Below are 25,643 nucleotides of genomic sequence, written 5' to 3'. Positions count from 1 at the left end.
GGTTGAGAGAGAGCGCAAACAGGGAAGGCCAGAGAGAGGGAGAGAGAGAATCTCCAGCAGGCTCCGCCCTGTCAGAGCCCAAGGGGGGGGGGGCCTGAACTCACAAACCGACCAGCTACCCAGGCGCCCGTAGGAAGTTTTAAATTGTGTCCCTGGCATTCTAATTCTATATTTGCTCTAGGGAGTGGGTTGGGCTAACTTGGCGTTTTGCATATTGTGACTCCTCTGCAGCCCCAGTGAACCGTGGGGATGTGTGTGGGCAAAGACCTGACTTTCAGGGCCCAAGCCCGTGGGAGTGATCCCTTGACAGAAATCACAGCGTTAGGCTCACTGGGTCAACCTGGAAGCACCGCACAGGGGCCCCCCATGGCGGGAGGAGGCTCACACAGACACTGGTGCCCGCGGTCCCCACGGGTGTGGCACCAGGCTTGGCACAGTGTGAACACATGGAAAGAATACTCGCTTAGGGCCTCAAGACTTGGCCAGCATTGCTTGGGCCACTCGCTATCTGTGTGCTTGTCTCTTGGTGCCTCACAAGCAGCTCCTGTGAAACGGGGCCAAGTCCGGGTCTGCTTCCCTAGGGGCTCCCGAGGCCAGGGGGAGGATCGTAAGGGAAAGCCCTCTTCAGCCAAGGCTGAGGTCACCATTATCTTCGCGTTATCGCCGGAGGAAGGCTTTATGGAAGACTTTCACACGTTTCTGGAATGATTTGTTACCAGGACACAATTCTTTTGAAATCTTTAGAACTGCGTCTTTAAAAGCTTCGTTCCACACATTTTAAGTGCGTATTAATGGACTAGAGCAGGCACTTGATTCCCTGTTTATAGAACTGAAGAGAACAGAATCTGGGCTGAAGCTTCTTAAAGGGAGCTGCTTGTTGTGTTCTTAGCTGGGAGGGGCCACAGGAAGTGAATCGATCGAGACCCAAAGGTTCCTTCTCCTGGTTAATCATCAATGGCTGGCCAGCCAGGAGGGCCATTTCTCTCGTAGGGAGCCCAAGTCTGACCCTGCCTGCCCTGACCACTTGACCTCAGGTCCTAGGAGCCGAAGGGAAATATCCCTGTATCTTTAGCCTACCATTAAATCCCTTGTCAGGGCAACCCTTCAGTTCTAAGAAGTTCTGGATGCACATACCCTACACGAGGCACAGGGGAGCAGGGCTGGCCCCGGGTGGATCATGCTGGGTTCATCTGGGGATCTGGCTCTCCGAGAAGCCTGTGGGCGCCTCATAAACAAGCCTGCTCAGTCTATCAGGCGGCTCCGGGGCCTCTGCAGAGCCAGGGATTGTGGGATCCACAAAAACTTTCTTTGCCCTGGTTCCGGGTGGGGAGCAAGAAACACCAGGGTCTAGAGTCACGGGAACTCATTCCCTGGGATAGAAAGCAGGCTTCTGAGATGGCAAGAGAATTTAAGGGGATAAAAAGTTCTGGGGCTCTGAGCCCACAGTTCTTTTCTAGGACAATATACCTCAGAAAGCCTGGGTCCCCCATCCCAGGAAAGGGGTAATGCCTTAGGCAGGCAGTGGAAAGCCAGCTGCTGCCTGGGAAGCAGCTGGGCTGGGCTAGACTGAGGCGGAGGCAAGAGCGGCACTGGGTGAGATTACTGGGGAGCAAGGGAGGGACCCAAACCCCAGCAAGTGCACTGAGACGCCTCAGGGAGTTTTTAAAGCAGCTCCCTCGTGTGAGATGGATAGACTAGACCGTTCATAGGACTGATACATCTCTTCTCCTTTCAAGTGAAAATGGATGTTCTAAACTCCCAAAGAAAGCCATTTGGGTCCCCAAACTGTCTGATCTTGGAACATCAGTGTTTCATGGGTTGCCAGGATATCCTCTCAGGACACCATATCCCGATATATTGTAACCATATCCGTATTGTTTCAGAGACTGGACGGACGGAATCCTGAGTTGCAGACGGGTGGGAGTCAGAACGTACTAGCTGAGGCTCATTTTAGAAACGAACCGGAGGCCAGGCCGGCAGAGCTCAGAGACCCCGGAGCTAGGGACTGAAAAGGCGGGATGGGAACTCAGAGCACTGGTTGACCCACTACACCCGGCTGAGGGGTCAGTGAGCATCACCTGCAAACCTGTGGAATGTTTTGCTTCTGAGCACTGGAGGCAGCTTGAGGGCTTCCTTGTCCCAGGAGAGCTTACTTAGTGTGCTTACTCCCAGCAGAGCACCATTCCTAGGTGGCCTTACCCTCCCTCTCCCGGGCAGATATAAAGCTCGACCTACTGGAGAATACATTAGGATTCAGTGAGGAATAAAACTTTTCTGGGGAAAGTGAGGAAGCAGAAGAAAACAGAAGAGGGCTGGGGGAGTAAAAGCATGTGACCAAGTCTTCCCTTTGTCTTAAATCCGGCCAAGACGATTTTCCAGGAGACTAGGCAACATCGCCACCTGGTGGCCATTGAGGGCGCATGCTTTAGAAAGGAGTAGAAATGCTGCGCCAGGGCTCCCCTTCTGATGCAAAACCCACCGTGCCCACCCTTCCCTCACCCCTTCCGGGGGGGGGGGTACACTGGCATTTGGCACAGCGGGGCACCTGTTTAGGCAGCAGGAAGCTACACTGCCTGTGAACTCCAGGCCAAGTGGGCACCCTTCACTCGGCATTAGCTGACAGTGTCTAGGTTTGGGCTGACCAGCAAAATGGAAGCCATGCGTGCTGATCCACATGAGGGCAGGTGGGGTCTTTTAGGCTCCAAGACCTTCGAGAAGACATGGCCTTTCAAGGCCTTCAAGGCTGTGAAGAAGCCTCACAGCCAGCCCTGTTTGTAGTCATCAGTCACCTGCTACTCCAGGTACTGAGGACTCCACGGAGGTGGGGGCCTCCTACTGTCTATAAAGGCGACACTCCTTTCCCAAACTAATCCAGTCATCTGCCTTTGTAAGAGCTTCTCAGTCAATGGTGGGGGGAAGGGGGGGGGGAGCTTCTCAGTAAAAAAAAAAAGAAAAAGAAAAAGAAAAAGGAAAAGCCAACTTCTGCTGCTCAGTCATCAGACGAACAGGGAGAGTGTTTTTAAAAGTAGTCATGGAGGCTATTATCTTATTGATCAAAGTCCAGCCATTTGCCAAGGTATATACACATTTTATTTAAAAAAGTTTACAGTTTTCATTATACACAACTATTAAGAGGTTATAGTCAGAGGAGGCATTTGTCCTGTTGACAGAAGTGCCCGCTAGATCATCACAATGCAAGGAAAAAGGTGGAAGGGAGATAGGGCAAGGAAAAAAACAAAGCGAGAAAAAGCTTAGATTTCAATTAAGGGCTGGTAAGTCCCTTTTATCTCTTCAAGTATCACACAATATGTACCAAATACAATCAGTAAATAATGGCCATTTCTTCCCAAGCCCACAGCCAAGACAGTATTTGCTGAATGGAGTCCTGGCCCCTCCTCAGGTTGCGTGGAGAACCTGAACAGCCGAGGGCCGCTAACTCCCCCTCCCCAAGGGGCCTCCACGCCAATCCCTGACGGAACCACCAAGGTGTTCAGTGGCCAGAGAAAATAGGAACATGGATTCAGAAGTCCAGAGAAATGCAGGTCTTTGCGCCCAATCAGAAAGGATTTGATTTTAGTCAAGGCGGCTATGAACCCAGTTAGGAAGTTGATGAAATAAAAAAGAACTCTTGCTAACTTTTGTTATGGCTTTCACTCTTCTAATTGAGTCCCTAGAACATAGAAGGGCCGTCTGCCATTCAAAATCAAACACCAGTTCCCAGAAAGCTGGGGTCTAGAAACTTCACCCATGAAGGCTAGCAGAGGACCTGTCTTTCATGATTCTCAGCCATCCTAACAGGAGGCCTAATAAAAAGCAAGTGTCAGGCCAAGGCCGACCAGGGCTTGAGAGAGCATTTCCAGGGAAAATAATTCCTTCGAGGGGAGACACTCCTCAGGAGCCTAGATCAGCCAGTTGGCAATGAGAACGGCTTCTCAAGTGGAAGAACAATGTTAGGTACTGGAGACAGATACGGCAACTTCTGGTAACGATCTCACTAGTATAAAATGCTGGTTGAAACCGCACAGGAACCTCAGGGAGGGCGAGAAGGTTGAAAACACACGAGCAAACTGCCAGCATCTAGCCTGGCTACCACTGAATGCAACCCACCAGGCCCCCGCGCTGGGGCTGCAGGACGGCAGCGGTCACGTGCTGCGGGCTGCGGCCACCTCGCTCGTCGCTTTTGGCGTGAGCTTGAGCTCGGCCATTTGAACAGGGGCAAAGGATGGCTTGCGCTGGTCAAACCACAAGGTAAGACTTCAAAATGAACCATGGGTACGCTGAGAAAGGGAGGGAACCTGCCAGAAGCAACTCCGACCTACGACCACCACCTTTAAAAGCAATAACGTTCAGCCTTTCTGAGGGGCTCTGGGTGCTTTTCTGAGCATTAATGATGGGAAACCTGGAAAAGCTTTTGGTGCCGTGACACCCCCTGCCTTACTGCATGTCATCTATTACTGGGGGCCCAGAGTCCTCTGATTCACAGCCAGGCCGCCTTCTAGCTCCCGCTGTACCTAGAAGCATGGTCTCCGCCTCCAGCCTCCCTCTCCCAGGTACAGGAAGGGACAAAAGTTAGCATAGAAAGGGATTCTGTCCGACTTACCAAAAACCGGTTTCTCAGAGGAGAGGGAAAGCCCCACACAGAGCCCAAAACATGCACGGGACCAAGGTGAGCGCCCAGAAAGGACAGATTTGCACAGAATGAGAGGGTACAGCGTGATTTGGGTAGCAATTCCAGGAGCCTCCTTGTGCTAACAGGGAGCCTCATCACATCTTCATCAGACAGACTTGGATGGACAAACACACACGCACACATGCTACAGCCATGCGACACTCAGATCTGCTTCTTAAGCCCTGCAACCTCCCCAACACGTCTTCGTCTGAGAATTCCACACCACCAGGCTCCCAGTGCCAGAGCGCTCCGTCGGCGGGGAGCTGTGATGTCTTTTTATTTGCGAAAAGCGGATCTAGTTGGGGAGCAGAGCTGTGGCTCACACACATTCCCCTAAACTTGGCTCTACTAGCTTGTTTTTTGTTTTTTTGACAAGATTAAAAGCAATTATTATCTGGACATTATTTTTTTTGAAAGGTAATTAGAACACTATTGTTTATACAATATTGAAAAAATACAATTTTTTATTGTTTGAACTCAAATCACCACCCAGCACTTTAAAGCCTACCCTAAGTCGCACCTACAATTTAAACGGTTATAGCACAAGCAAGCTGCTAATTCAGCAGGTAAGCAGGTTAGTGCCAGCAGAGACCCTCCCTCCCCCAAAGTAATGAGAAGACAACGCGCTAGAAAAGAGTTAAAGCACACCATTCCATGTTAAATAGTTAACACTACCCCTCCAACAAGCCACAAATGCTAGATAGATAACTCAGTACGGTTAACTAACCACAGCCCTACATAACTGCACTTTAAAAAAAATTTCTTTTTTAAGGAAACCTTTTGCTTCATGCCCGTAATTAACATAAGTAAATTCTTTGTCTTTTATTTAGGAAAATAATCATGCTAAGAGCAAGTTGTACTTTATATAGCTTTTTAAAGAAAAGACTGATTGTGCTTTTTGAATAAAAAAAGATAGGGGATCTTCCAACCTCACGGACTCAAACCTTGTGAAATAGTTAGCACTTCTAAACTAAGACACACATCAGAAAGAAAAATCATCCCGGTGGGACACTCAAAAATTGTCTTGAGAAAGTTTTAGGATTGGCTAATTCTGCTATTGTCCTATTGGTTGTGGCAAAAAAGGGATACAGACTTGCTGTCTAAAGTTCTCCAAATTCAGCAGGCAACACTCCTGTTTGAAGAAAACCCTGCCGGCAACCTGGACCTATGGTTAGCTGAGTAAACATTTGATTAGCAGGCATTTTCAACTGTCTGATTTCCTCTTAACGCTTACAGGAGAGAACATTTTCCTCCTTCAAAACCTGTTCTACCACATCGCATTTCCGAATCTTCCCTCCTATCCAGTCACACTCTGAAAACAGCGGTTTGTTTTTTTCCCATGCAGAGTCACTCTGGGTACAAGGACCTTTATTTGTTCCAATTATTACTCATTTTAAATTTAGAATGTGTGTTGGGTCTAAAATACCCATTTCCCACTCCCACGAGCAGATGATGACCAGGCTGCTGCCAAGAGCGGCAGAAGAGAAAACAAACCCAAAACATGAACGAGAGCACCCAGGAGTCACAGCCACCAGACGGGTCTTCTTGCCGAGTCTAATGGTCCACTGAGTGGCTGCCCAAGGAGGAGGCCATCTCTTGGTGAAGATTAAATTTGCACCTTGTCTAAGCACGATTCACACACTCACACACACACACACACACACACACACACCAAAAAAAAAAAAAAAAAAAAAAGCCCCAACCACAACAACAACATAAAAACACCCACAACCACCCTCCAATTTAAAGCTCTCAGTCCAGGGTAGCAGTCCCAAAGTGGCCAACAGGATGGGGATGTGACTCTGCACGTGTTGGATGAGACGAAACAACTTCTCTTCTCCTCCTGTCCTGTCCTCTCAAAAAGGTATGGATTATAAGCTCTACCCCCAAGAAAAAGAATCAGGTTCAGAAAACACTTCCAAAAGGTTCTCCAAAGCAAAAACACTTGCGGCTGCGGGGCCTGGTAGCGAGAAGGGCAGGAATCTACATATAAAAAGGTACTTAAAATCCAGAGTCAAAAAATTGTTGTTAGGTTTCAATACTCCAATTAGCTCCCTGTTTTAAACTGTTACTCCGCGGAAACGGGGCCACCAAGGCTTCCCGGGAAGGAGCGGTTGGGGATCTGCCGTGGCGGCTCTAGGTGATCCCACAGCAGGTGCAGGCCTTCCTCCCCGCCCAGTTCCTCCCGACCGTTTTGAAAAGGCGCTATATTCTATCTTCACGTCCAAGAGCTGGTTGGTTTGGTTTGTTTCTTTGGAACCATCAATAAAAGAAGCCACTTTTTCCTGTTATTTTTACTCACGTCTATCTATCAGAGCGGCTGTTTCTTTCGACAGTTCAGTAGCACACAGGCTGACTTGGCCAAATGGACTTATGAATGCATGCATTCGGACCGCATATTGCTACCAAAATGGAATGTGGGGATATGCTATGCACCTCAGGTTGAGAAATGACCAGGAAATCAAGATCTAAAGGGTGATATATAATATATATATATCAATGCTATTATTCATAAAAACCTTGTTTAGTAATAAAAAAAATTGCTTTGTTTAAATATGAATATTATAGTCTGCTTCTCATGGTTAGGAAATAATAGTCTTTCTGAAAAGCAGGTGCTTTTTCTACTACAACTCCATATCCTGGGCCTCATCTTCCGAAAAGTCAGACATAGAACTCTCCGACGAGCTGTCACCGGTGCCCTCTTCCTGCTCTTTCAGTGCCTCCTCCGTCGCGTATTTCTGGATGTACTCTGCACAGAGGGTGGGGAGAAAGAAAACACAGGGGTGGTGAGCAGGCAGGCGCGCGCTTCAGTGACCCCCCCAAGCTGGCAAAGTCCCAGGGAAGTTTGAGCTTTCCTTACCTGCCAGGGGGCGGGGGGAAGAAAAGAGGCCAGTGACTACGGTCACTAAAAACTAAAGGGAAAATCCCTCGGAAGACGTCTTTGGAGTTCGTGCATTCTGCCCCCTTAGTAAGGGAGGCAAAGCAGAAACCTGACTTGCAGAAATCTGAATCTCCATCCTAGAACTCCCTTGGGCCATCACCTCCCAGGTGGATGTGTACAAGGCAGCCGGCCACCCTGGGTCTTGGCCGCAGGGCACGGGAGAGCCGGCAGACATCCGGGATGGTGTCGGTGTGAACCGGCCTCCGGTTCTGCTGCCGGGGCGCCCTCGTTCTTGCCTTGTTGGGGTGTCCACGTGCTTGCACTCCTCCGAACTTGCAGAACTGGGGAAACGTGAACCTCACGCTTTCTCTTTATCTCCGTGTTAATAAAACTATTCACCTCCCAGGTAGAACAGGACTAGGTATGATTCCATGGTAATTTATAAGGAAATCCCCCATCATTTTTAGACTTGCAGTTATATAATTATAGTCAGCCCAAATCTATTATTTTAAGAATAGATTTTAGTCTAAACAGATCCTGCCTGTCAGGTTTTTGAAGCAGCTGGTAAAACAGTCTCTCAATCTGCTCAGGAATGAGCTGCTATCTGGAGACACGGCTCACCCGAGTGACTTTATCATCTACTATTTACCTGAAGATTTATGCTGCTGTAGTCTCTAGGCTGAATCTGCTGGCTGAAAATTTTAAGAGCTGCTGAACAAGCAAACAAACTTGTTCCTAAAAACTCGAACTGCACACTGTTTTTAAGTAAATAGCTCACACGTGATACGAAGAGACAAGACAGAACCCTGTTCAGAATGCCAGCAGGAGAGAAACACATCCTCACGTCCTTATGCTTTGTTTCTCTTCCTACAGAGTTGCAGGGATGCAGCACGAGAGGAAGAGAAGGAAATCTGAATAATATAATGCAGGGGCCTAGCGAGGAGTATTTTTTTACATTTTTTTTTTTTTTTTTATAAATTTTTTTTCAACGTTTTTTATTTATTTTTGGGACAGAGAAAGACAGAGCATGAATGGGGGAGGGGCAGAGAGAGAGGGAGACACAGAATCGGAAACAGGCTCCAGGCTCCGAGCCATCAGCCCAGAGCCTGACGCGGGGCTCGAACTCACGGACCGCGAGATCGTGACCTGGCTGAAGTCGGACGCTTAACCGACTGCGCCACCCAGGCGCCCCTTTTTTTACATTTTTAAAGGGTTGTTTAAAAAGAAAAAAAAAGAATGCGCGACGGAGACTCTATGTGGCCAAATCTGGCCCTATTTACAGAAAAAGTCTGCAGACTTCTGACTTAGAGCCCTACGAATTCCTCATAATGAAGCTTGATGCGGAGATGAGATTTCAAAAGCTCCTGACTAGGTAAGAACTTACCTTATCTTTTAGGCAGAGAGAACGGTTTACTAGTCTTAGAAATTTTATTTTTACCCTCTAGTGGGTCAGTTCCTTTGCTTCATTTGTAGAAAGAAGTGGCTGCACTTTGACATTGTCCACACTGTAACGTGATACTTATTAGCTCTCTTCAGTATATTCAAGGGAACAAATATGTTTTAAGTGCTTACTAGGTCAAGGCCTTTCAGGAGATAGAAAAATGGAAGAGCAAGGTCAGTGACGAGCAGGAGACAAAGACGCAGATAAAAGCAGTTTGCCGCCAAGTGCCATCGGGGAGAAGCCTGGAGGAAGGGGCTCCAGCCTCTGAGAGCCAGGAAGGCAGGCACGCGTGCGCTGACCCTTGAGGGAACCGTCAGCTGCAGCGAAGGAGACACCATTCCAGGGGGGAAGCACAGGGGAGAAGGAAGTGGCTGGGATGGTAAAACGCAACACTGAGAACTACACTTGTAGCTGAAGCACATAAGGCAAAATGTACAGGTCTTGTAACAGGCCGTATGGTGGGTATATGGTTAAGTTACTCTGTTCCGTTTTTGTTTTTTTTTTGTAGGGTTGAAACTTCCCTGAAATAGGGTATACTGTAATATGTATTGTAATAATAGATAGTTGGGTATCTGAAACTCATCCAATTTGATGGTCACATATTGATACATTTAGGAGTGCAGGCACAGATGTAGATCACACAGAGTGAGAGAGAGCCCTGAACAGCAGGCCAAGATGCCACGCAGTCAAGGTTTTAAGCAGAGAGTGCCCCGTCTTTAGACAGCTCCACTGGTGCCCGTCTGTCCTACAGGCAGTTCATATTTACCTGATAAAAAAGCATCAACTGTATATGAATGCTGACTAATATCCACGGTAAGACAGGTTACATACCCTGACCTCTAAGGCTAGGCATGGAAATGTCTGGTAAGGCAGCCTGGGAGAGAGGCCACATCTAGGCACATTTTTGGAAATCGTCTATTTGGAGGGAATTATCTACAGCTCTGAAGGGTGAATTAGCTCCCCAAGTGGTGACTGAGGATGAGAGAGGGCTGAAGAACTGGATCTTAAGAGAACGACCATGTTTAGGAATATGGAATGAGAAAAGCTGTCAGGAAGGGAAGGGACAAAATACCAAAGCTGCAGAGAAGTCAGGATAATGGGTCTTAAGAAGGGTCCAAATGAGTAGGAAGAAATGAGTTCACAGATTATCGGTAGAGGAGGGAACACAAACTAGACCTCAGGGGTTTAGGGCAAGGGAGAGAGAACTTTGGAAAAGGCTTCTGAAACGGGGGTGCTTCTGATAGGCTAGGGGTGGAGGAAACCCAGGAGGAAGAGGAAGACCAACAGGCTTGGGGCCAGAGGAGTGAGTCTAAGCAATTAGGATAGTTCTTCTAGCCCTGATTTTCAGATTACGAAGGAAGACAAATGATAGCCAACACTGACATTTCAGCAAGCTAAAGTGCCCTAAAAGCTAGAGCTTGTCATTCTGAAATAAAAATGTAAATCAGGTTTCTTTTGTAACTGGAACTACAGCGGGTCTGTACTAAAACAGGAATGGTGCTAAAGTGCTGAGGCACAATGAATGTACGAACCATAGAAATCCGCTCCACACCGAGGTATCTGTGGGTTGCAGACACGGTTAAGTGATTCCTATGCCATAATTTTAATAGAGTCTCATAATAGAATTTTATCTGCTTGAAACGGACTGCTCTTTTTTCCTTGAAATACAGGTTTATTTGGCTTTACAGATACTCTGCTACATAAATTAGATTTTAATTTGCAAAATACTTGAGACTTAATTAATTGGTGTAGATTTATTTCTGTTTTATCTCAACAAAAGTACCAAACAATACCCGACAGAGATCAGAGCAGGAGGAGAAAACAAAGAAAAGGTAAGGTATTGTTCAAAAAACGGCCTCAAACGCACCTGTCTCATACCTACATGGTGTAGAGTGAAGGCCTATCTAGTCCAGGCTCTTATACACTGTTTCTACTGCCACCTCTTGCAGACAGACCTCACAGGGGACACACAATTGGCAGGAGGTGACATTCAGAACTGCTATACAGACAGGCAAGTCACGCTCAAAATTAGGTGATACCAAAGCCTGCCATCTGGTTAAAGAGCAGGCCTACTTTCATGGACTCTGAATTCCTTCCCTTTTGCGGGGGGGGGGGCGGGCGGGCGGGGGGACTTTATCTGGACTCTTCACTATGAAGGTTCTCAAGCACACGGTGAGGTAAAAACGAACACCAGAAAACCTCTGTGGAGTTTTAGAGGTTCTTTCGAAACTGGAAGTTCGTTTCCGTGAACGTCACGTCTTACTAGCAGGTAAGCTGTCTAACAAAGAGGAAGCGGGGTTTTACCTCCTGGAGGATGAGCGAGCTAGAGTACTGCCACTGGTACCTTTCTAACTCAAACAGCACATTTCAAGTTTTGCTAGAAAACTGGGCCCTGGGGCCAGGTACCTGCAGCAGATAAGAAATGGGCCCAGATGTAAACTCTCCAAAGTCAAAGAAAACTAGTACGGGGCCAAGAAAAGCAGCCAGTTGGGTCTTGATTCAATATGTAACATGATACCAAAAAAAAAAAAGCGTAAGGATAAAGTTGGCATTTCTCAACTTCCAGTTAACTGCTTTCCTAAGGGGCCAGGACGACACTGTCTGGAAACAAATGTGAGATTATGCCTTTCAGTTAATACTTAACTTTCCAGTCCAACTTTCTAATTCTACAAGACAAGAGGAAGCAAATGAAGGCTGAAGTTCTTTTGCACGGGCATCCACGGGGACTTCTGGCAGCGCCCAACACGTGCCTCCTGCTTTCTCATCCTCCCTTCTGCTCTCTCCCTCCTCTTCGTCCTTGCTGGGACCTTCAGCCTCCCGAGGTGTCCATGACCCTCGGAACTGTAGGGGCCAGTGAGCTCTGCTCCAGCCCCCAGACGGCAGTCTCTTTTTAGGCTTGTTTCCGTAACTAAGGGCTTTTCTTTTAATGATCAAAGCCCCAAAGACAGAACTTCTGTCTCCAGTCTTGGAGACCTTCTTACCTTTAATTTTCTGCCTTCCCTTCTTACCTTTAATTTTCTGCTTGTATTCTTCTGGTCGATGGAGGTACATGGCTGCAGCATCACCATTGAGAGGATCTATGGGGTTGGGATAGGCCAACAACTGGGGCAGGAAGGACTCAAATATATTGGTAAGATCTGAAAAAACAAACAGAAATATGTCACGCATAGAAAAAACAAGTTCTCCTAAATTTACTTGAATTCAGTAGTCAAGACTGCTTATCTTCCTAAATAACCGTATCGAAGGTTTCCATAAAAGTGTGCTCTGTTATACATATGACCTATATCACATATTCCTTTCAATACCAATTGAAAAATTTTTAATTTTAATTGGAAGAATCAGAAAAAAGGTATAGCTGATATTCGCTTTCAAAGGCAACTGTCCCAATTCTAATTCACTCCACATTTTAAACCAAGAATTCAGAAATAGTACATTTGTTTAATTACAATGTGTGTCCCCATACTCAACATTCTTACAAAATGAGTATCTCTTAATATCGCCTTTTTCTACAGCTTTGAAAACCCCCGCTCTGAAAAGTATTCAAGCACCAGATCTTACAAAGAATTTTATATGCCTTGACGTTTAATTCAATTCTCACCAGCTTTAATGGACATAAATACAACCAGGTTGTTTTTTTTTTTTATAACCAGTTTTTCAATTATTCTGGCTGATGAAGGCAGGAACCTACACAGACCACTTAAAATCATAGATAATTGTAAGACAGAGAAATACCAATTTATTGAATTTATTAACAATCATTTTAGTAAACATTTATCGACTCCCGTCTTGCCACATGTAGCACAAGGTGGTGGGTATACACATGACATTTACACACACAGCAAAGTCAACAAGAGCCCTGCAGTCACACAGTGTTTTATAAAGGGAACAGGCCTTGTAAACCTGTGAAATAAACTCCACGTTCCCGTCACTTCGGTGATGCTATGACTCCAGTCCATTTGCTCCTCAGTTCACAGACCGTGAAGTGTGGATCTTAGCGCTTCCAGCTCTCTGCCCTGCGCACTTACTGTACCACGTTTGGTAGAGAAATTTCTCTTTCTGGAGGGAATGCTAAAGTATAGCATAAAAACTACTCTTTCATTTATTCTGCTCTTTTCATGTATTTTCTTTCCCTTTAGAGTGAGCACTCTTATGCAGTATTTTAAATGAGCGTTTGGTCAAAGCCGAATCACTTTAGATTAGTGGTTCTCAGCCAGCGATGATTTGGCGTCTGGAGAAAAATCTGGTTGTCACATCTGGATGGGGGAGGAGGACAGGTGGTGCCACCAGCACTCATGGACAGAGGCAGGGCTGCTGCTAAACATACTACAATGTACAGGACATCCCTTTACAACAAATAATTATCTGAGCCAAAATGTCAACAGTGCCGGGTTGCCTGGGTGGCTCAGTCAGTTAGGCGTCCAACTTCAGCTCAGGTCGTGATCCGACGATTCGAGAGTCCAAGCCCCCTTTCGGGCTCTGTGCTGACAGCTTAGAGCCTGGAGCCTCCTTCAGATCTGTGTCTCCCTCTCTCTCTCTGCCCCTCCTCCACTTGCTCTCTTTCTCTCTCAAAAATAAACATAAAAAATATATATATATTTTTTAATGTCAACGGTGCTGAGGTTGAGAAATCCTGGTCTGGATAAAAGGGGCTGACAAACTTTTTCATAAAGGGCCAAAGTAAATACTTCAGACTTTGGGGGCCACATTAAGTCTCTATTGTAACTATTCAACACTTAGCTCTACCACTGTGGCTCAAGAGCAGCCACAGACAATAGGTAAACAAATGGGTGTGGCTGTGTTCCAATAAAACTTCATATACAAAAACCAGGCTGCCGACGTTTGTCATCCTCTGCTTTAGAAAACCCTATGAATAAGGGACAACTCTTCCTTGTCAGCGTAAGGCTTCCTAACAGAGTGGGCAGCTGGGAGAATAAGCTGGAGCCACACTATTTAACAGAACTTTCTACAATAATGAAAACGTTCTGTATCTGCGCTGTCCAATACGGTAGCTGCTAGCCACATGTGGCTGTTGAGGCACTGTGGCTGGTGGGACTGAAGAACTGAATTTTTATTTCATTCTAGTGAATTGAAATTTATAGAACTACACATGACTAGTAGACCCCACACTGGACAGTTCAGGTATCGACAGTGATGTCAAGGACAGTCCCAGGACAGTTAGCACAGTGTTGCTCCCGGGGAGCAGGTATTGACAGAGCACGTTCATCTTGAACCCCAAGTTATGGGGACTTGGTATTACTATATGGACTGGAGCTATGTCACCTTCAGTAGACTAACTTCCCAAAGAACAGCGTCATTACAAGATTCTCCGATACCAGGAAATGAGTGCAGAGATTCCTAGTCAAGAGAGCAAAACAGAAATAATCTTTCAAGGTAACCCCAATCACCTGCAATAAGGTTTTCCCTGTTGTCTTACTTACAATTTTTTTTTAAAAAGGAAGCAACAAAAAAAAAAAAAAAAAAAAAAGGAAGCAACATCAACATAGTCAATAAACCAACTGAAAACTACTCAAAGCTCAAAGGCTGATAGAGAAATAGAGAAAAATAGAGAATAAAAAATAGAGGAAAATATTTATGCTGTAATGATGGAAGGAAAAAGTCCATAAAATGGCATTTGTCTAGAGCTGGAAGTATGTACAGTACATATAATAAAAGTATTTTAAAAAAGTCACCTTAAGGCAATAGGCTTACGGCTTCTACTTTCACACTTTAAGTGACACTTTGCTTTTTTACCTTTAAAAACGGCATTTTCCTATAAACGTGTCCTTTCTACTTTTGCGTGTTTGAAATGTTTAAATAAAACACAAGTCTAAAAATTAAGGTAAATAAATTCTGAAGAAAAAACAAGGTGTGGAAGTTTTACAAACTGAACACGATCCCAGAGAAGAGTTGACAAGAGTTCCATCAACACTAATAATAGTAACAGGAACGGTAGCAGCCAGTGTGCTTACAAGCCAGGCCCTGGTAAACACTTCACATGTACACTCTTAGTTTCACTGCAGCCAAAGAGCTAATTACCATCTCCATTCTGCATATGGGGAAACTGCGGCACAAAGACGTTATGCAACTTGTCCAAAGAGCGGATTTCAAACCTGGGCTTATCTACATGCTGCCTTTGTCGGCAGATGAAATGAACGCTAAATTTTCATGACGGCACGAGCTACCACATCTGGGCATTCAAACTGCATATTCTCAGAGATGGCCACCCCCTACCTCAAAGTGTTCCCTTCTCACAAGTTCAAGGCCAGTAGGATGATCTAAGCAGAGAATGTTAAGGCATTTCTGTGGCTGAACTGATACTTCACAGAAGCAACGTGCTTGTTTTCAAGTAGCTCAATCACAGAAAAGCAGCCCATGGCTCTTCACAGATATCTGCATGTGGTGACCTGGGAGGTCTCCTGTCGCATTGTCATTGTAGGTGCTACTCAAAAAGGTTAGCAGCTGGGGTGCCTGGGTGGCTCAGCAGGTTGAGTGTCCGCCTCTTGGTTTAGGCTCAGGTCACGGTCCCAGGGTCATGGAATCCAGCCCCATGTTAGGCTCCACGCTGATCATGGAGCCTGCTGAAGATTCTCTCTCCCTGCCTCTCCCTTTGCCCCTCTCCCCCGCTCCCCCCATGCTCTTGCTTTAAAATTAAAAAAAAAGATTATATATATAATATAAAGATTAGCAGCTGAATATTCCTATCAACAACAAAAACCTTAAAAAAAGTGTATTTTTATTCTCTTTAAGTAACTTCCAGAAGTGCTTTAGGACTTGAGAAATACGGCAGACAACATGTTTCATAACTAGGTGTTTCATGTGTTACAGGAAGGGATTTTTATACCCCTTCCCCACTACTTTTAAGTTTCTCAAGCTACCAATAAGTGGCTCTGTCTAGGTATTTGTTCCCAACAAGTAAAAGAACCCTCAATTATTTGTTCTACCTTCCTGCGTTCTCCTGTCCTCCTGCATTAACACAGTTCTGATCCATTTTACAGATGTGCTGAGTCACACCTGTAAAACAGAAGAGCAGAAAAGGAAAAGTACACAGCCCATTCCAGGCAAAGAGGGCAGATTGTAAAGACCAGGATGCTGTGGCTATGGGCATTTTAAAGTAGTAACACGACCCTGAAAGTGGCTGACAGAGTGATTACTATTGAGAGGGTCCTCTCCCACAAAACATCTCTACCAAATTGCAGATAAAAATTGTCTTTCAAGATAAATACTGGCAGAAAAGACCTAAACTACAAACCAAGAGTGAAACAAAGATACTCATCTTTGGAAAAATCCATCATAAAATGAATTATTTTCCCCTAGAATTTAATAATAATAATAATAATAATAATAATAATAATAATAATAAATCAATAACAGTTCAAAGTCTTTTCAAAAAAAATTAATCTTGGGGCACCTGGGTGGCTCAGTCGGTTAAGCGGCCGACTTCGCCTCAGGTCATGATCTTTCGGTCCATGAGTTCGAGCCCTGCGTCGGGCCCTGTGCTGACAGCTCAGAGCCTGGAGCCTGTTTCAGGTTCTGTGTCTCCCTCTCTCTGACCCTCCCCTGTCCATGCTCTGTCTCTCCCTGTCTCAAAAATAAATAAAACGTTAAAAAAAAAAATGAAGAAAAAATTAATCTTCCACTTTTTGAAAGGGAGAGAGCCAGACACAGGTTACGCAGTATAGAGATTATAGTCAGCTGGCTCCATTATTGGCTGCCTTAACTTTTCAAGGAAATCCAAAGATCCCAGAGAAGTATTTTTTTTTTAAGTTTATTTAGAGAGCACATCAGTGAGCAGGGGAGGGGCAGAGGGAGAGGGAGAGGGAGAGAGAGAATCCTAAGCAGGCTCCACACTGTTAGCACAGAGCCCAATGTGGGGCTTGATCTCATGGACCAGGAGATCATGACCTGAGCCAGTATCAAGAGTCAGATGCTTAACCCACTGAGCCACCTTGAAAAGTATGGTTTTTGATGAGCTTTGGACTAAATCAGCATTTATAAAAATGCAGTCCATTAAGACAGATTCTTCAGCCTGATCTTATATTAACAATATTAGAACACTCAGTCCTCAGTTTAGGCACTTAAAGTAGTAATTTATATTCATATTCAATTTTTAAAAACACTCAAATCATACTGATCTCTCATCAAAAGAAGCACCATTTACCCCCTTCGGTCCAGAGCAATGGTTCCTAGGTAAGTCTAGGTCCTGGCTGTTTGTCCATCAGAATTACCTGTGGAGTTTTTTCAAAACATGCATGCTGAGACCTCATACCTACCCCACGGACCCTGACTTAGGATAGGCTGGCATCCGTGTGTATGGAAATGTATAGCCAGGAAACACTACCTACACTATATACCCATATCCATAGAGAACAAATGGGAAGAGGGCCCTCTGCGTGTGGTTTCTCTGAAAATATTCAGGGCTCTCAGCTAAGTTGCTCAGGAGGCTCTAGTGGAACCACCCCCTGACCCTTTCAAGCATTCCTTCCTGCACACTGCTGTCACTGTCACTTCCTCCAGGTGGAGGTATTCTGAACTAACGGCTGGAGAAAGTGGATCCATTTTAGAGGGGCAAGAAAGGGCTGCTTTAGAGCAGAAGAGGCAGCGATGTGTATCACCTAACACACTGTGGACATCGGGTAGACTAGTAAATTCCATTAGACCAGACGCTCTCCAGCAAAATGGCAAACCACAGATGGAAAACCTACAAGACCACAAGCCTAATCTCAGGCCTTCCACTGACTTGTTCTTTGACCTCGGGCAGGTCTCTTCCTCTCTGCATCTCAGTTTCTTCATCTGCAAAAAGGGAAGTATAATACTGCAGTTCCTCACAAGGAAGAATTACACATCACTAAAAAGGACTGTAGAATAGGCTTCATAGGGCATCAAAGGACTAGACTAAAATATTTATAAAAATATGCCACCTTCTTAGAGTAGAAATTTCAGCTACCTGTATCCCTCAAGGAATACATGTTAATTAAAATGAGTCACACAGGGGGAAAAAAAAGGCACCAATGGTTAAAGTAAAGCCACCCTACTCCAGGTGACTCACAAAAAGACAGTACATGACTTAGAAAACACAGGAGGGGATGAATCACATATCATGTTTTATTCTTGGCTGTTTACAAACCAGTGACCAAAAGTTATTTCTTCTTCCTCTATTTCCTCTGAACATTAAAATGAAAACTTTGGTCAAGCATGCTGCTATCTTCAGGTTAAAACCCTGTGGATGCCCAAAGCTTGATGTGGTCTGGCCCACCAGGAACTAGAATTGCCAGGCAGGCAGTTCCCCCAGAGACATTAACTTGCCTAATAACTCATTTGTTTTTTAGCTTTAATACCCAAAATGCTGTAACTTAGAAAGCACCATGCATATACACGCACAGTCAAGACTAGGTGTCGAGAATCATCAAAGCCACTCCCCCTCTCCTCAAAGGCCACCTATCCCTCTCCCCCCTTTTGTAATCTACTCCTTGTCCTCCACATGCCCAAAGCCCTTTTAAAGACCTTTTAAGGCCAAATAACATACAGAAATAAAAATCTGCTCGGAAAGACATCATTCACTTGCATAGCAGTGTGAACTCTGAGGTGTTTGTAATTTTGGAAGTAGCTCCATATACGCTTACTCGGGGAAGCTCATCATCTTGCAATTTTAAAGAAACAAGTCTGTGCTGGTAACTACGAAATCTTTCTAATCAGCCCTTTATATTTCTGGTCTTATCAAACTTGATATGCCTGAAATTACTTCCCAGAAAACTTAATCTTTTTTTCCTGATACCTAAGTAGACTCTAACACCCTTGTCCCTAAGGCTGCAAACCCCCAGAAGGACTTTGGTTACGCCTTTTCCTCCTTTATTCCATGTACTACTCATGTATTCGGGCAGTTTTCCAGACTTGCTACCTGTCTAAAAACGGCTCTGGTTCTTCTGTTTTCCCTGGTGTGCAACTACACCAAGTCCATTGTTGCATTCCACCCCAGATCAGGGCAACCACCCTCCTCGGTGGCTTTCCAGGCTCCAAACTCTTGCCTCTGTAACCAAAGAAGCTTCCTTAAAACAATCACTCAGGTCATTTCCTATCAAGATCAAGTCCCTCTTGTTTTCCTTCCAAACTCTTCATATTCCAGAAGCATGCTATCCAAACAAACTTAAGAGTTCATTGGTCCCCTCCCCTCTGATGGAGGACCTCTGGCTTCTCAAGTTGAAATTCACTGTGTTAACCACAACTCCTTACAGTATTTATCTGTCCCATAATTCAACAGGGAGCAGGGCTGAGAAGAAGAAAATAGAAGTTCCACTCACAATTAGAGGTAAAAATGTGGAGAAAAATCACAAATTGTTGATTCTAGTGGGCTAGAACTAATGATTCTCTAGGACTTACACTGATCTCTGTCCATGGACTTTCAGCCACCATGGTTGAAGCTAATGGCTAAATAGTTGAGATCAATGGAAAATTTCAACCATGTTATTCATATCCTTGATTTATTAGAGAAAATTAGCAGTCGACCTTTCAAAACCCCACTAATTGACTTTTGCTCATCTTACATGCAACTGTAGTTAATCCATCATAAACTGCTAAGCCAGTCATAAATTTATACGCATTCAGAGGAAAACCAACCATAAAATCCATTTCATTCGATTATTTTTTTGTAGGGGTGAGAAGGTACCTACTATATGTATAAAAAATACATATAATGTACATGTAGTCATATTTTTATCAGACTGAAACAGGGCAGATAAGATCTCCAGATTTCTTTATTTAATAATTTGGGTTAACTGATAGATGTTAGCTAGCTAGCTCCTACGAAGTTGGAATATTAATGATGGATTTTTAAATTTCTCCTGCTTACAGTCTGTGAACACTAAAAAACATAAAATTCTACCCTCACAAACGAAGAGGAGTCAGAAACCTATAAACTTCTTCAACCTGAGGGACGGCATTTCTTATGCTCAAGCAGTCGTTCTATGTGCAGGACTTGGTAAGCAGGGACCGTAAAAGGTGACAGACATCTTGAGGAAAACTTCAAAAACGCTGCTCAGGAGGAGTGCCCTCAGATAGGTAGGTGGACTTAAAGAAGAAATGGCTTTGAGATTAAAGATAATATTCTCTAGGGGCGCCTGGGTGGCTCAGTCGGTTGAGCGTCCGACTTCGGCTCAGCTCACGATCTCACGGTCCGTGAGTTCGAGCCCCGCGTCGGGCTCTGTGCTGACAGCTCAGAGCCTGGAGCCTGTTTCAGATTCTGTGTCTCCCTCTCTCTCTGCCCCTCCCCCGTTCATGCTCTGTCTCTCTCTGTCTCAAAAATAAATAAACGTTAAAAAAAATTTTTTTTTAAATAAGAAATAATATTCTCTAAAGAACTAATTCAAATCCCCCTTCAGTGAGGAAAACCTATTCCTGCAGCTGTTCTGAGGGCACACACACGGCGAGCAGAAGCAGACCACCCCCCAAAGACTTCCTGTGGTGCCGTGGCACAGAACCAGCTGGCCACAAGGCTTGCCACACCACACTTGGTTTACTGAATGCTGACACGCTGCTAACGGAATCATATATCAAGCCACCAATCTGCTGGAGGATGAATTCAAGAATGTATCCAATTACTTCACCGAGAGGGTCTCCTGTGTTTATGTGGATAAAATATATAAAAGGTCTGAATTCATCAGATTTACAAATGTTCTCGAGTTAGTCCATGGGGACCTTTTAAAGACAGAATAAGGTCTTATGAAGAGGGTCATGCAAGCAAAAAGCCAAACGCTTCCCTCCTCACACCTTTCAAAAAAAAAAAAAGTGCAATTAGTAGGAATAACAATTAATGAACAAAAAATTTTTGCAATACGATTGATACACTGAATCTCACCAGTGGTAGCATTATAATTTTTAAGTATTCCAAAGTAAAAACAGGTATTTTGGTTATATGTTGGAAAGGGCAATGTCAAAGACATAGGGAACTAAACCCTGGACGAACACCAGATACATTCCACTAAGTGCCAGATCACCAGGCCACCAACCAGAGGTGTGTAGTTACAGAACACGGAACGTTTTGTGGCACGCTGCCAGACTTAGAAAAATCATCTCCCATCCACTGCAGTTCCCTCGCCCAGAGTACTTAAACTGTAGACATCTACAGAAGAACATGAACGCTGCTAGAGATCGGAAGGAAGAAAACAGGTTCCTGTTCACCAAAGACACGTCCTTTGTTGCCATGTCGGTCTCAAACACTTTCCACCTTACTCGGGTGCTCTTTAGAGGGTTCATCCTAACTCAAACCTGGTAGGACCCTGCTTACCTTAAAAGACTGCCAGCTGAAACAGTAATAGGATTTGTTATTAACTTTTCAGAAATGAGGGCAATTAATGTATAATTAGCTAGCTGGTATTCTTACAGTCACAGCAAAACTCATTATTAAAGTTTTTAATTACGAGATAATAATTTAGTTTATCTTTGAGGTCAGGAGGAAAGATATCTTCATGCAATTACAAGATAAGTGGCCACACATGGCAAAGACTGCCTCTATGCAGTGATCACAACAAGCAAATGAAGAGAAAACAAATCTGTATCATCACGACTTGGCCCTACAACTGAAGCCTCAAAAAAGCTAGAACATAGCTGTGTCTCTCTGTAAGGGCCACAGCCTGGCTCATGTCCTACCCTCTGCAAAGCCTGACCACTCCATGCTCCTGATACGGACCACCAGTGAACACGAATGTGGGTTTTTTAAGGAGTTTCTGCAAGTTTTTACATTCAATTCTTAAATTCTGTGCATAGTTAATTAATCTCTTGGGCCACATACCACCACCACATCTGAATATCTCCAAGCAGACAGACAGAGGAGGTGGACCATGGAGCTAGCTAAGTACTGCTGAAGCCATCAAATACCAAACTCGGCATGTTTCTTTATCTCCTACAGTTGACATTTCCCCCACAGCATTGGAAAGAAACTGCTTTACCTGGCCTCTAAGAGACTTATAATGACATCCAGCTGTTCCAAAGGCAGGATGATGTTTATGATTCCACCATGGACAGATCAATACTGAGTTCTCAAGCCTGTTCTCAAATGTTAGCTGTTGGCCAATCATCCATGCAGACAAATGCATGTATCTCTTGTCTGCGTAGCTACATCAAAGTGGCTAGAAAACGCAGTTAGCAAGCACTAGTGAACACAAAGCATTATTTTGAGACACAGTTACCTTTAGCCAGAATTTTAATTGTTTGGAAAGATTCACAGGCTACCTGACTGAAAAGAGGGATGGAATAAATATTTCCAGCAGGAGAAAGCTTAAATTCATTAGGCCCACAGTATAGTACTATTAAATAAACTTATAGTTTAAAATTGTTCTAAATGCTTAGTAAAAGAAACTTCGTTTCTCTTGTCTATTTTTAATCTCAAAGTCCCTGAAGTACTCCTTTTGTTGTAGGCAACTTCATTTGTCTGTGATGGACTCCCCAGACGACTCTAGGGGAAGTAATTTCCCAAATGTTGATTTTTCTCACCAGCAAAATAAGAGGAGTATCCAGTCCATGGGCTAGCAACCCTAAAGGTGAGAAAGAATAAAATTGTAAACTGCCCAATTTTATAAGAAAATTGTCTTTGACCTTACTTGTCCACAACTTAATCCACAAAATAAGTCATTTACCAAGTCAGTTGAGAAATGAGTAAAATTAAACCGGAGAGAAACACAACTGACAGAGGTCAAGAATGCATGGCCCAGAACGGTGGGAAAGAAATTAAAGCTGAATTGTGGTGGCGGTACTGGGGCCTCCAAGAGTGTGGGTAGAAAAGCCAACTGTGGATAAAATATATTTGGGAAAAAGGGAAACTGGAAAATAGTAGGAATGCTTAAAAAGCTACCTGTGGCTTAATGAACTTTCCTTCCATCAATTTTTAAAATCACAGTTGTTTCTGAAACTAATTCAGATCCCCTTGGCTGCATTTTAAATTTTCCAGAGCTTTTATCATTGTGTCTGGAAGAGCAGGAAGGGATACAAAAAAAGAAAGCAAGAAAAAGATGTTATCACACAGGAAATCAAACGAATCAATTTTGTGATGGCATCTGCTACTCTCCTTTTAATGGCACAAGAGTAACAATAGTAACTTCATACTCAGTGACTTCATATGATGACAAGCATCTTTAGGAAATTAACCATATTACCCACTATAATTAGCTCTCTTGCAAGGTTAAATAATAAAAAATTGAAAATTACTGGGTGATTACACTATAATCACACCAATTCTAAGTTTCTGAATGAACAAACTGCATGGCAACTTGGCAAAGGGAAACAAATGACAATAGAGGCCATGAGTCAAAATGGGCTACCAGAAATCAATGGTCTTTTTTTTGGGGGGGGGGGGGGCGTGGGGGGACGAGAGGATTAAATCTGCCGGAAACAAGAACACTGACTGGTAGCAGGTTACGAGAAGTGTAAATCTGAAGTTTCAACTGGGAAGTGCTGTTATACTACAAATATGTACATCCATTGCACAGTGCATGCCTTGGGGCAAAGTTAATTGCAGGAAATTTCACAAGTCACTCCCTGCTCTGTACTATATTATATGGTAGAGGTGTTGAGACAAGTTTTGGTTGCCAGGCTAAGCCTTTTGGTTTTCAGCTGAATATCTGTATTAACACGCCAACTTTCTCCTATTAGTTGTTTTATATTAAATTGGGTTTTTGTCCTTTGAACTAAGATTCTCTCAAGAATCACAGCAGGAAACGGAATGACTCCAAATTTACCAATTATAGACGAACCTCCAATGCCAGAGTCTTTAGCAGTTGTGTAATGAAAATTTAGTTCACATTTCAGGGATCAGGAAGGTCTAAAAGAAACTTCAAGGTCATCGGTGCCAACCATTACTATGTACTTTTACAATAAATTGCAATTACCTGCTCCTAAAACTGCCCATGAAAGAAATGTTGAATCTTCTTGAGGAGCAGTTTGGGTCTGAGCAAAATGTCAGAACAATTCTCCCATGCTGAGTACATTTTTGACTACACTCACTCCTTCATGGGTCCCTGCACTTATCTACAGTGTTAGTGTTCTCCATGTTCATATGTTACAGAACACTTAATGATAACTTATACACATGTAAGAGGCAAATAAAAGTTCACTTTGACCAATGTAATTTAATCCTTGTTACTTACTAAGTGCTTCACAAAGTAACGCTTTACACCAACATTCCATACATGTGATGAAATCAATCTTAAGTCACGCTGGGCTTCTGCTTCCAAATCTGTTCTGAACTTCAAACACCCTCTGGTAGGAAAGTGAAATGGTACGACCACTTGGGAAAATAGTCTGTCACTTCCTCAAAGGTTTGCCCAGCGTTACCATGTCATTCAGCAGTTCTACTCCTAGGTACACACCCAAGAAAAATGGAAACAGATGTCCGCATAGGAATTTTTGTGCACATTTACACAGGCATTATTCAAAACAGCTGAATGGTAGAAACAACCCAAATGTCCATCATCTGACAAATGGATAAAGACGTAATAGCTGTAAAATGGAGTATTATCTGGCCATGAAAGGTATGAAGTACTGATTCATGCTACAAGCTACAACATGGATGAATCTTAAAAACATTATGTGAACTCAAAAAAGCCAGTCACAAAAGACAACATATCATAGATTCCATTGTAAAAATTCCAGAATAGGCAAACCTGTAGAGACAAAAAGTAGATCAGTCATTACCTAGGGTTCGGGGAGGAAGGTTAAGGGGATGAGGGGGTGACAGCTGAAGGGTATGGGTTTTTTGTTTTTTTTTTTTTAAGGTGAAGAAAATCTTCTTCGACAAGAATGTGGTGATGGCTGTACGTAACTGACTTTGTTTAAAAACTATCAAATTACATGCTCTAAATGGGTGAATATCATGTATGTGAGTTATAATTCAATAAGCTGTTGTTTTTAAAAAATCTGTTCTGAGATGTGAAGTACTTGAGAATCAGCAAATCTCTTCCACAAAGCTCTTCTGGTCAACAGTAAAAGAATTAGTTGAAGTCCAATTTACTTTACTGTAATTGGAACCAGCTCGTAGTATTTTGTTATGTACATTTCTAAAATGTGAATGCAGTTGAAGAAAATACATCATTACATCAGCTATTCCAGGCAGTCTGCCATGAGACATTTTTACCAAAAACACATCTTGAAAGGAATCCATTTAACCAACCTCAGAGTATATGTTCTTTCTTGTCGCCTCATCTCCCCATAAGCCGTTGTATCCCTAAAATTCTCATGTTTCACAGTACTAGGTGTGATTAATTCAGTCAATAATTCCACAAATATCTGAACCCTTATTGTACACCAGGCACTGTTTCAGGCGCTTGTATACGTGTGTGCACACACACAGCCCCTGCTCTTGTGGAGCTTACAGTCTAATAAGATAAACGATAAACAAATGCTGGCTTTAAACACAGATTTTTAAAACAGGCTGCTATGCTATGGAGGAATGTTGTTTTAGATGGAGTAGCTAGGAAAGGAGGCTTCTCTGAGAGATGACTGAGGTGAGAAAAGAAGGTGCCAGCCATACAAAGACCAGGGAGGGTAACTCCAGGCAGAGGAAATGATTCTTAAATGGCAGAATCAGGAGGAGAAAACATGAAAGAAGGATTAACTGTGTGCTGCTGGTGACCAGCCTTCCACTGTGAGTCTCATGCACCGTCCTAGTA

General features: G+C 43.9%; 1 protein-coding gene across 12 annotated transcripts in view; it reads right to left on the bottom strand.

Annotated features, from left to right (window-relative positions):
- Positions 1 to 3,067: 3,067 nt before the first annotated feature.
- The window catches only part of UBE2H (ubiquitin conjugating enzyme E2 H), a 103,846-nt gene continuing 81,270 nt past the window's right edge, over positions 3,068 to 25,643 (bottom strand). For all 12 annotated transcript variants that reach the window (XM_058724298.1, XM_058724294.1, XM_058724295.1 and 9 more), the window contains 2 exons: positions 12,000 to 12,128; positions 3,068 to 7,418 (listed from right to left, as the gene is read on the bottom strand). In XM_058724298.1, coding sequence (XP_058580281.1) covers positions 7,294 to 7,418; positions 12,000 to 12,128 — 254 coding nt within the window. In that variant the 3' untranslated portion in view covers positions 3,068 to 7,293. The remainder of the gene's footprint in view (positions 7,419 to 11,999; positions 12,129 to 25,643) is intronic.

This window comes from Neofelis nebulosa, chromosome 4 (assembly GCF_028018385.1).
Source record: "Neofelis nebulosa isolate mNeoNeb1 chromosome 4, mNeoNeb1.pri, whole genome shotgun sequence".
Classification (NCBI taxonomy): Eukaryota; Metazoa; Chordata; class Mammalia; order Carnivora; family Felidae; genus Neofelis; species Neofelis nebulosa.
Note: the sequence above shows the minus strand (reverse complement) of the source record. Positions and strands in the feature narration are given on the sequence as shown.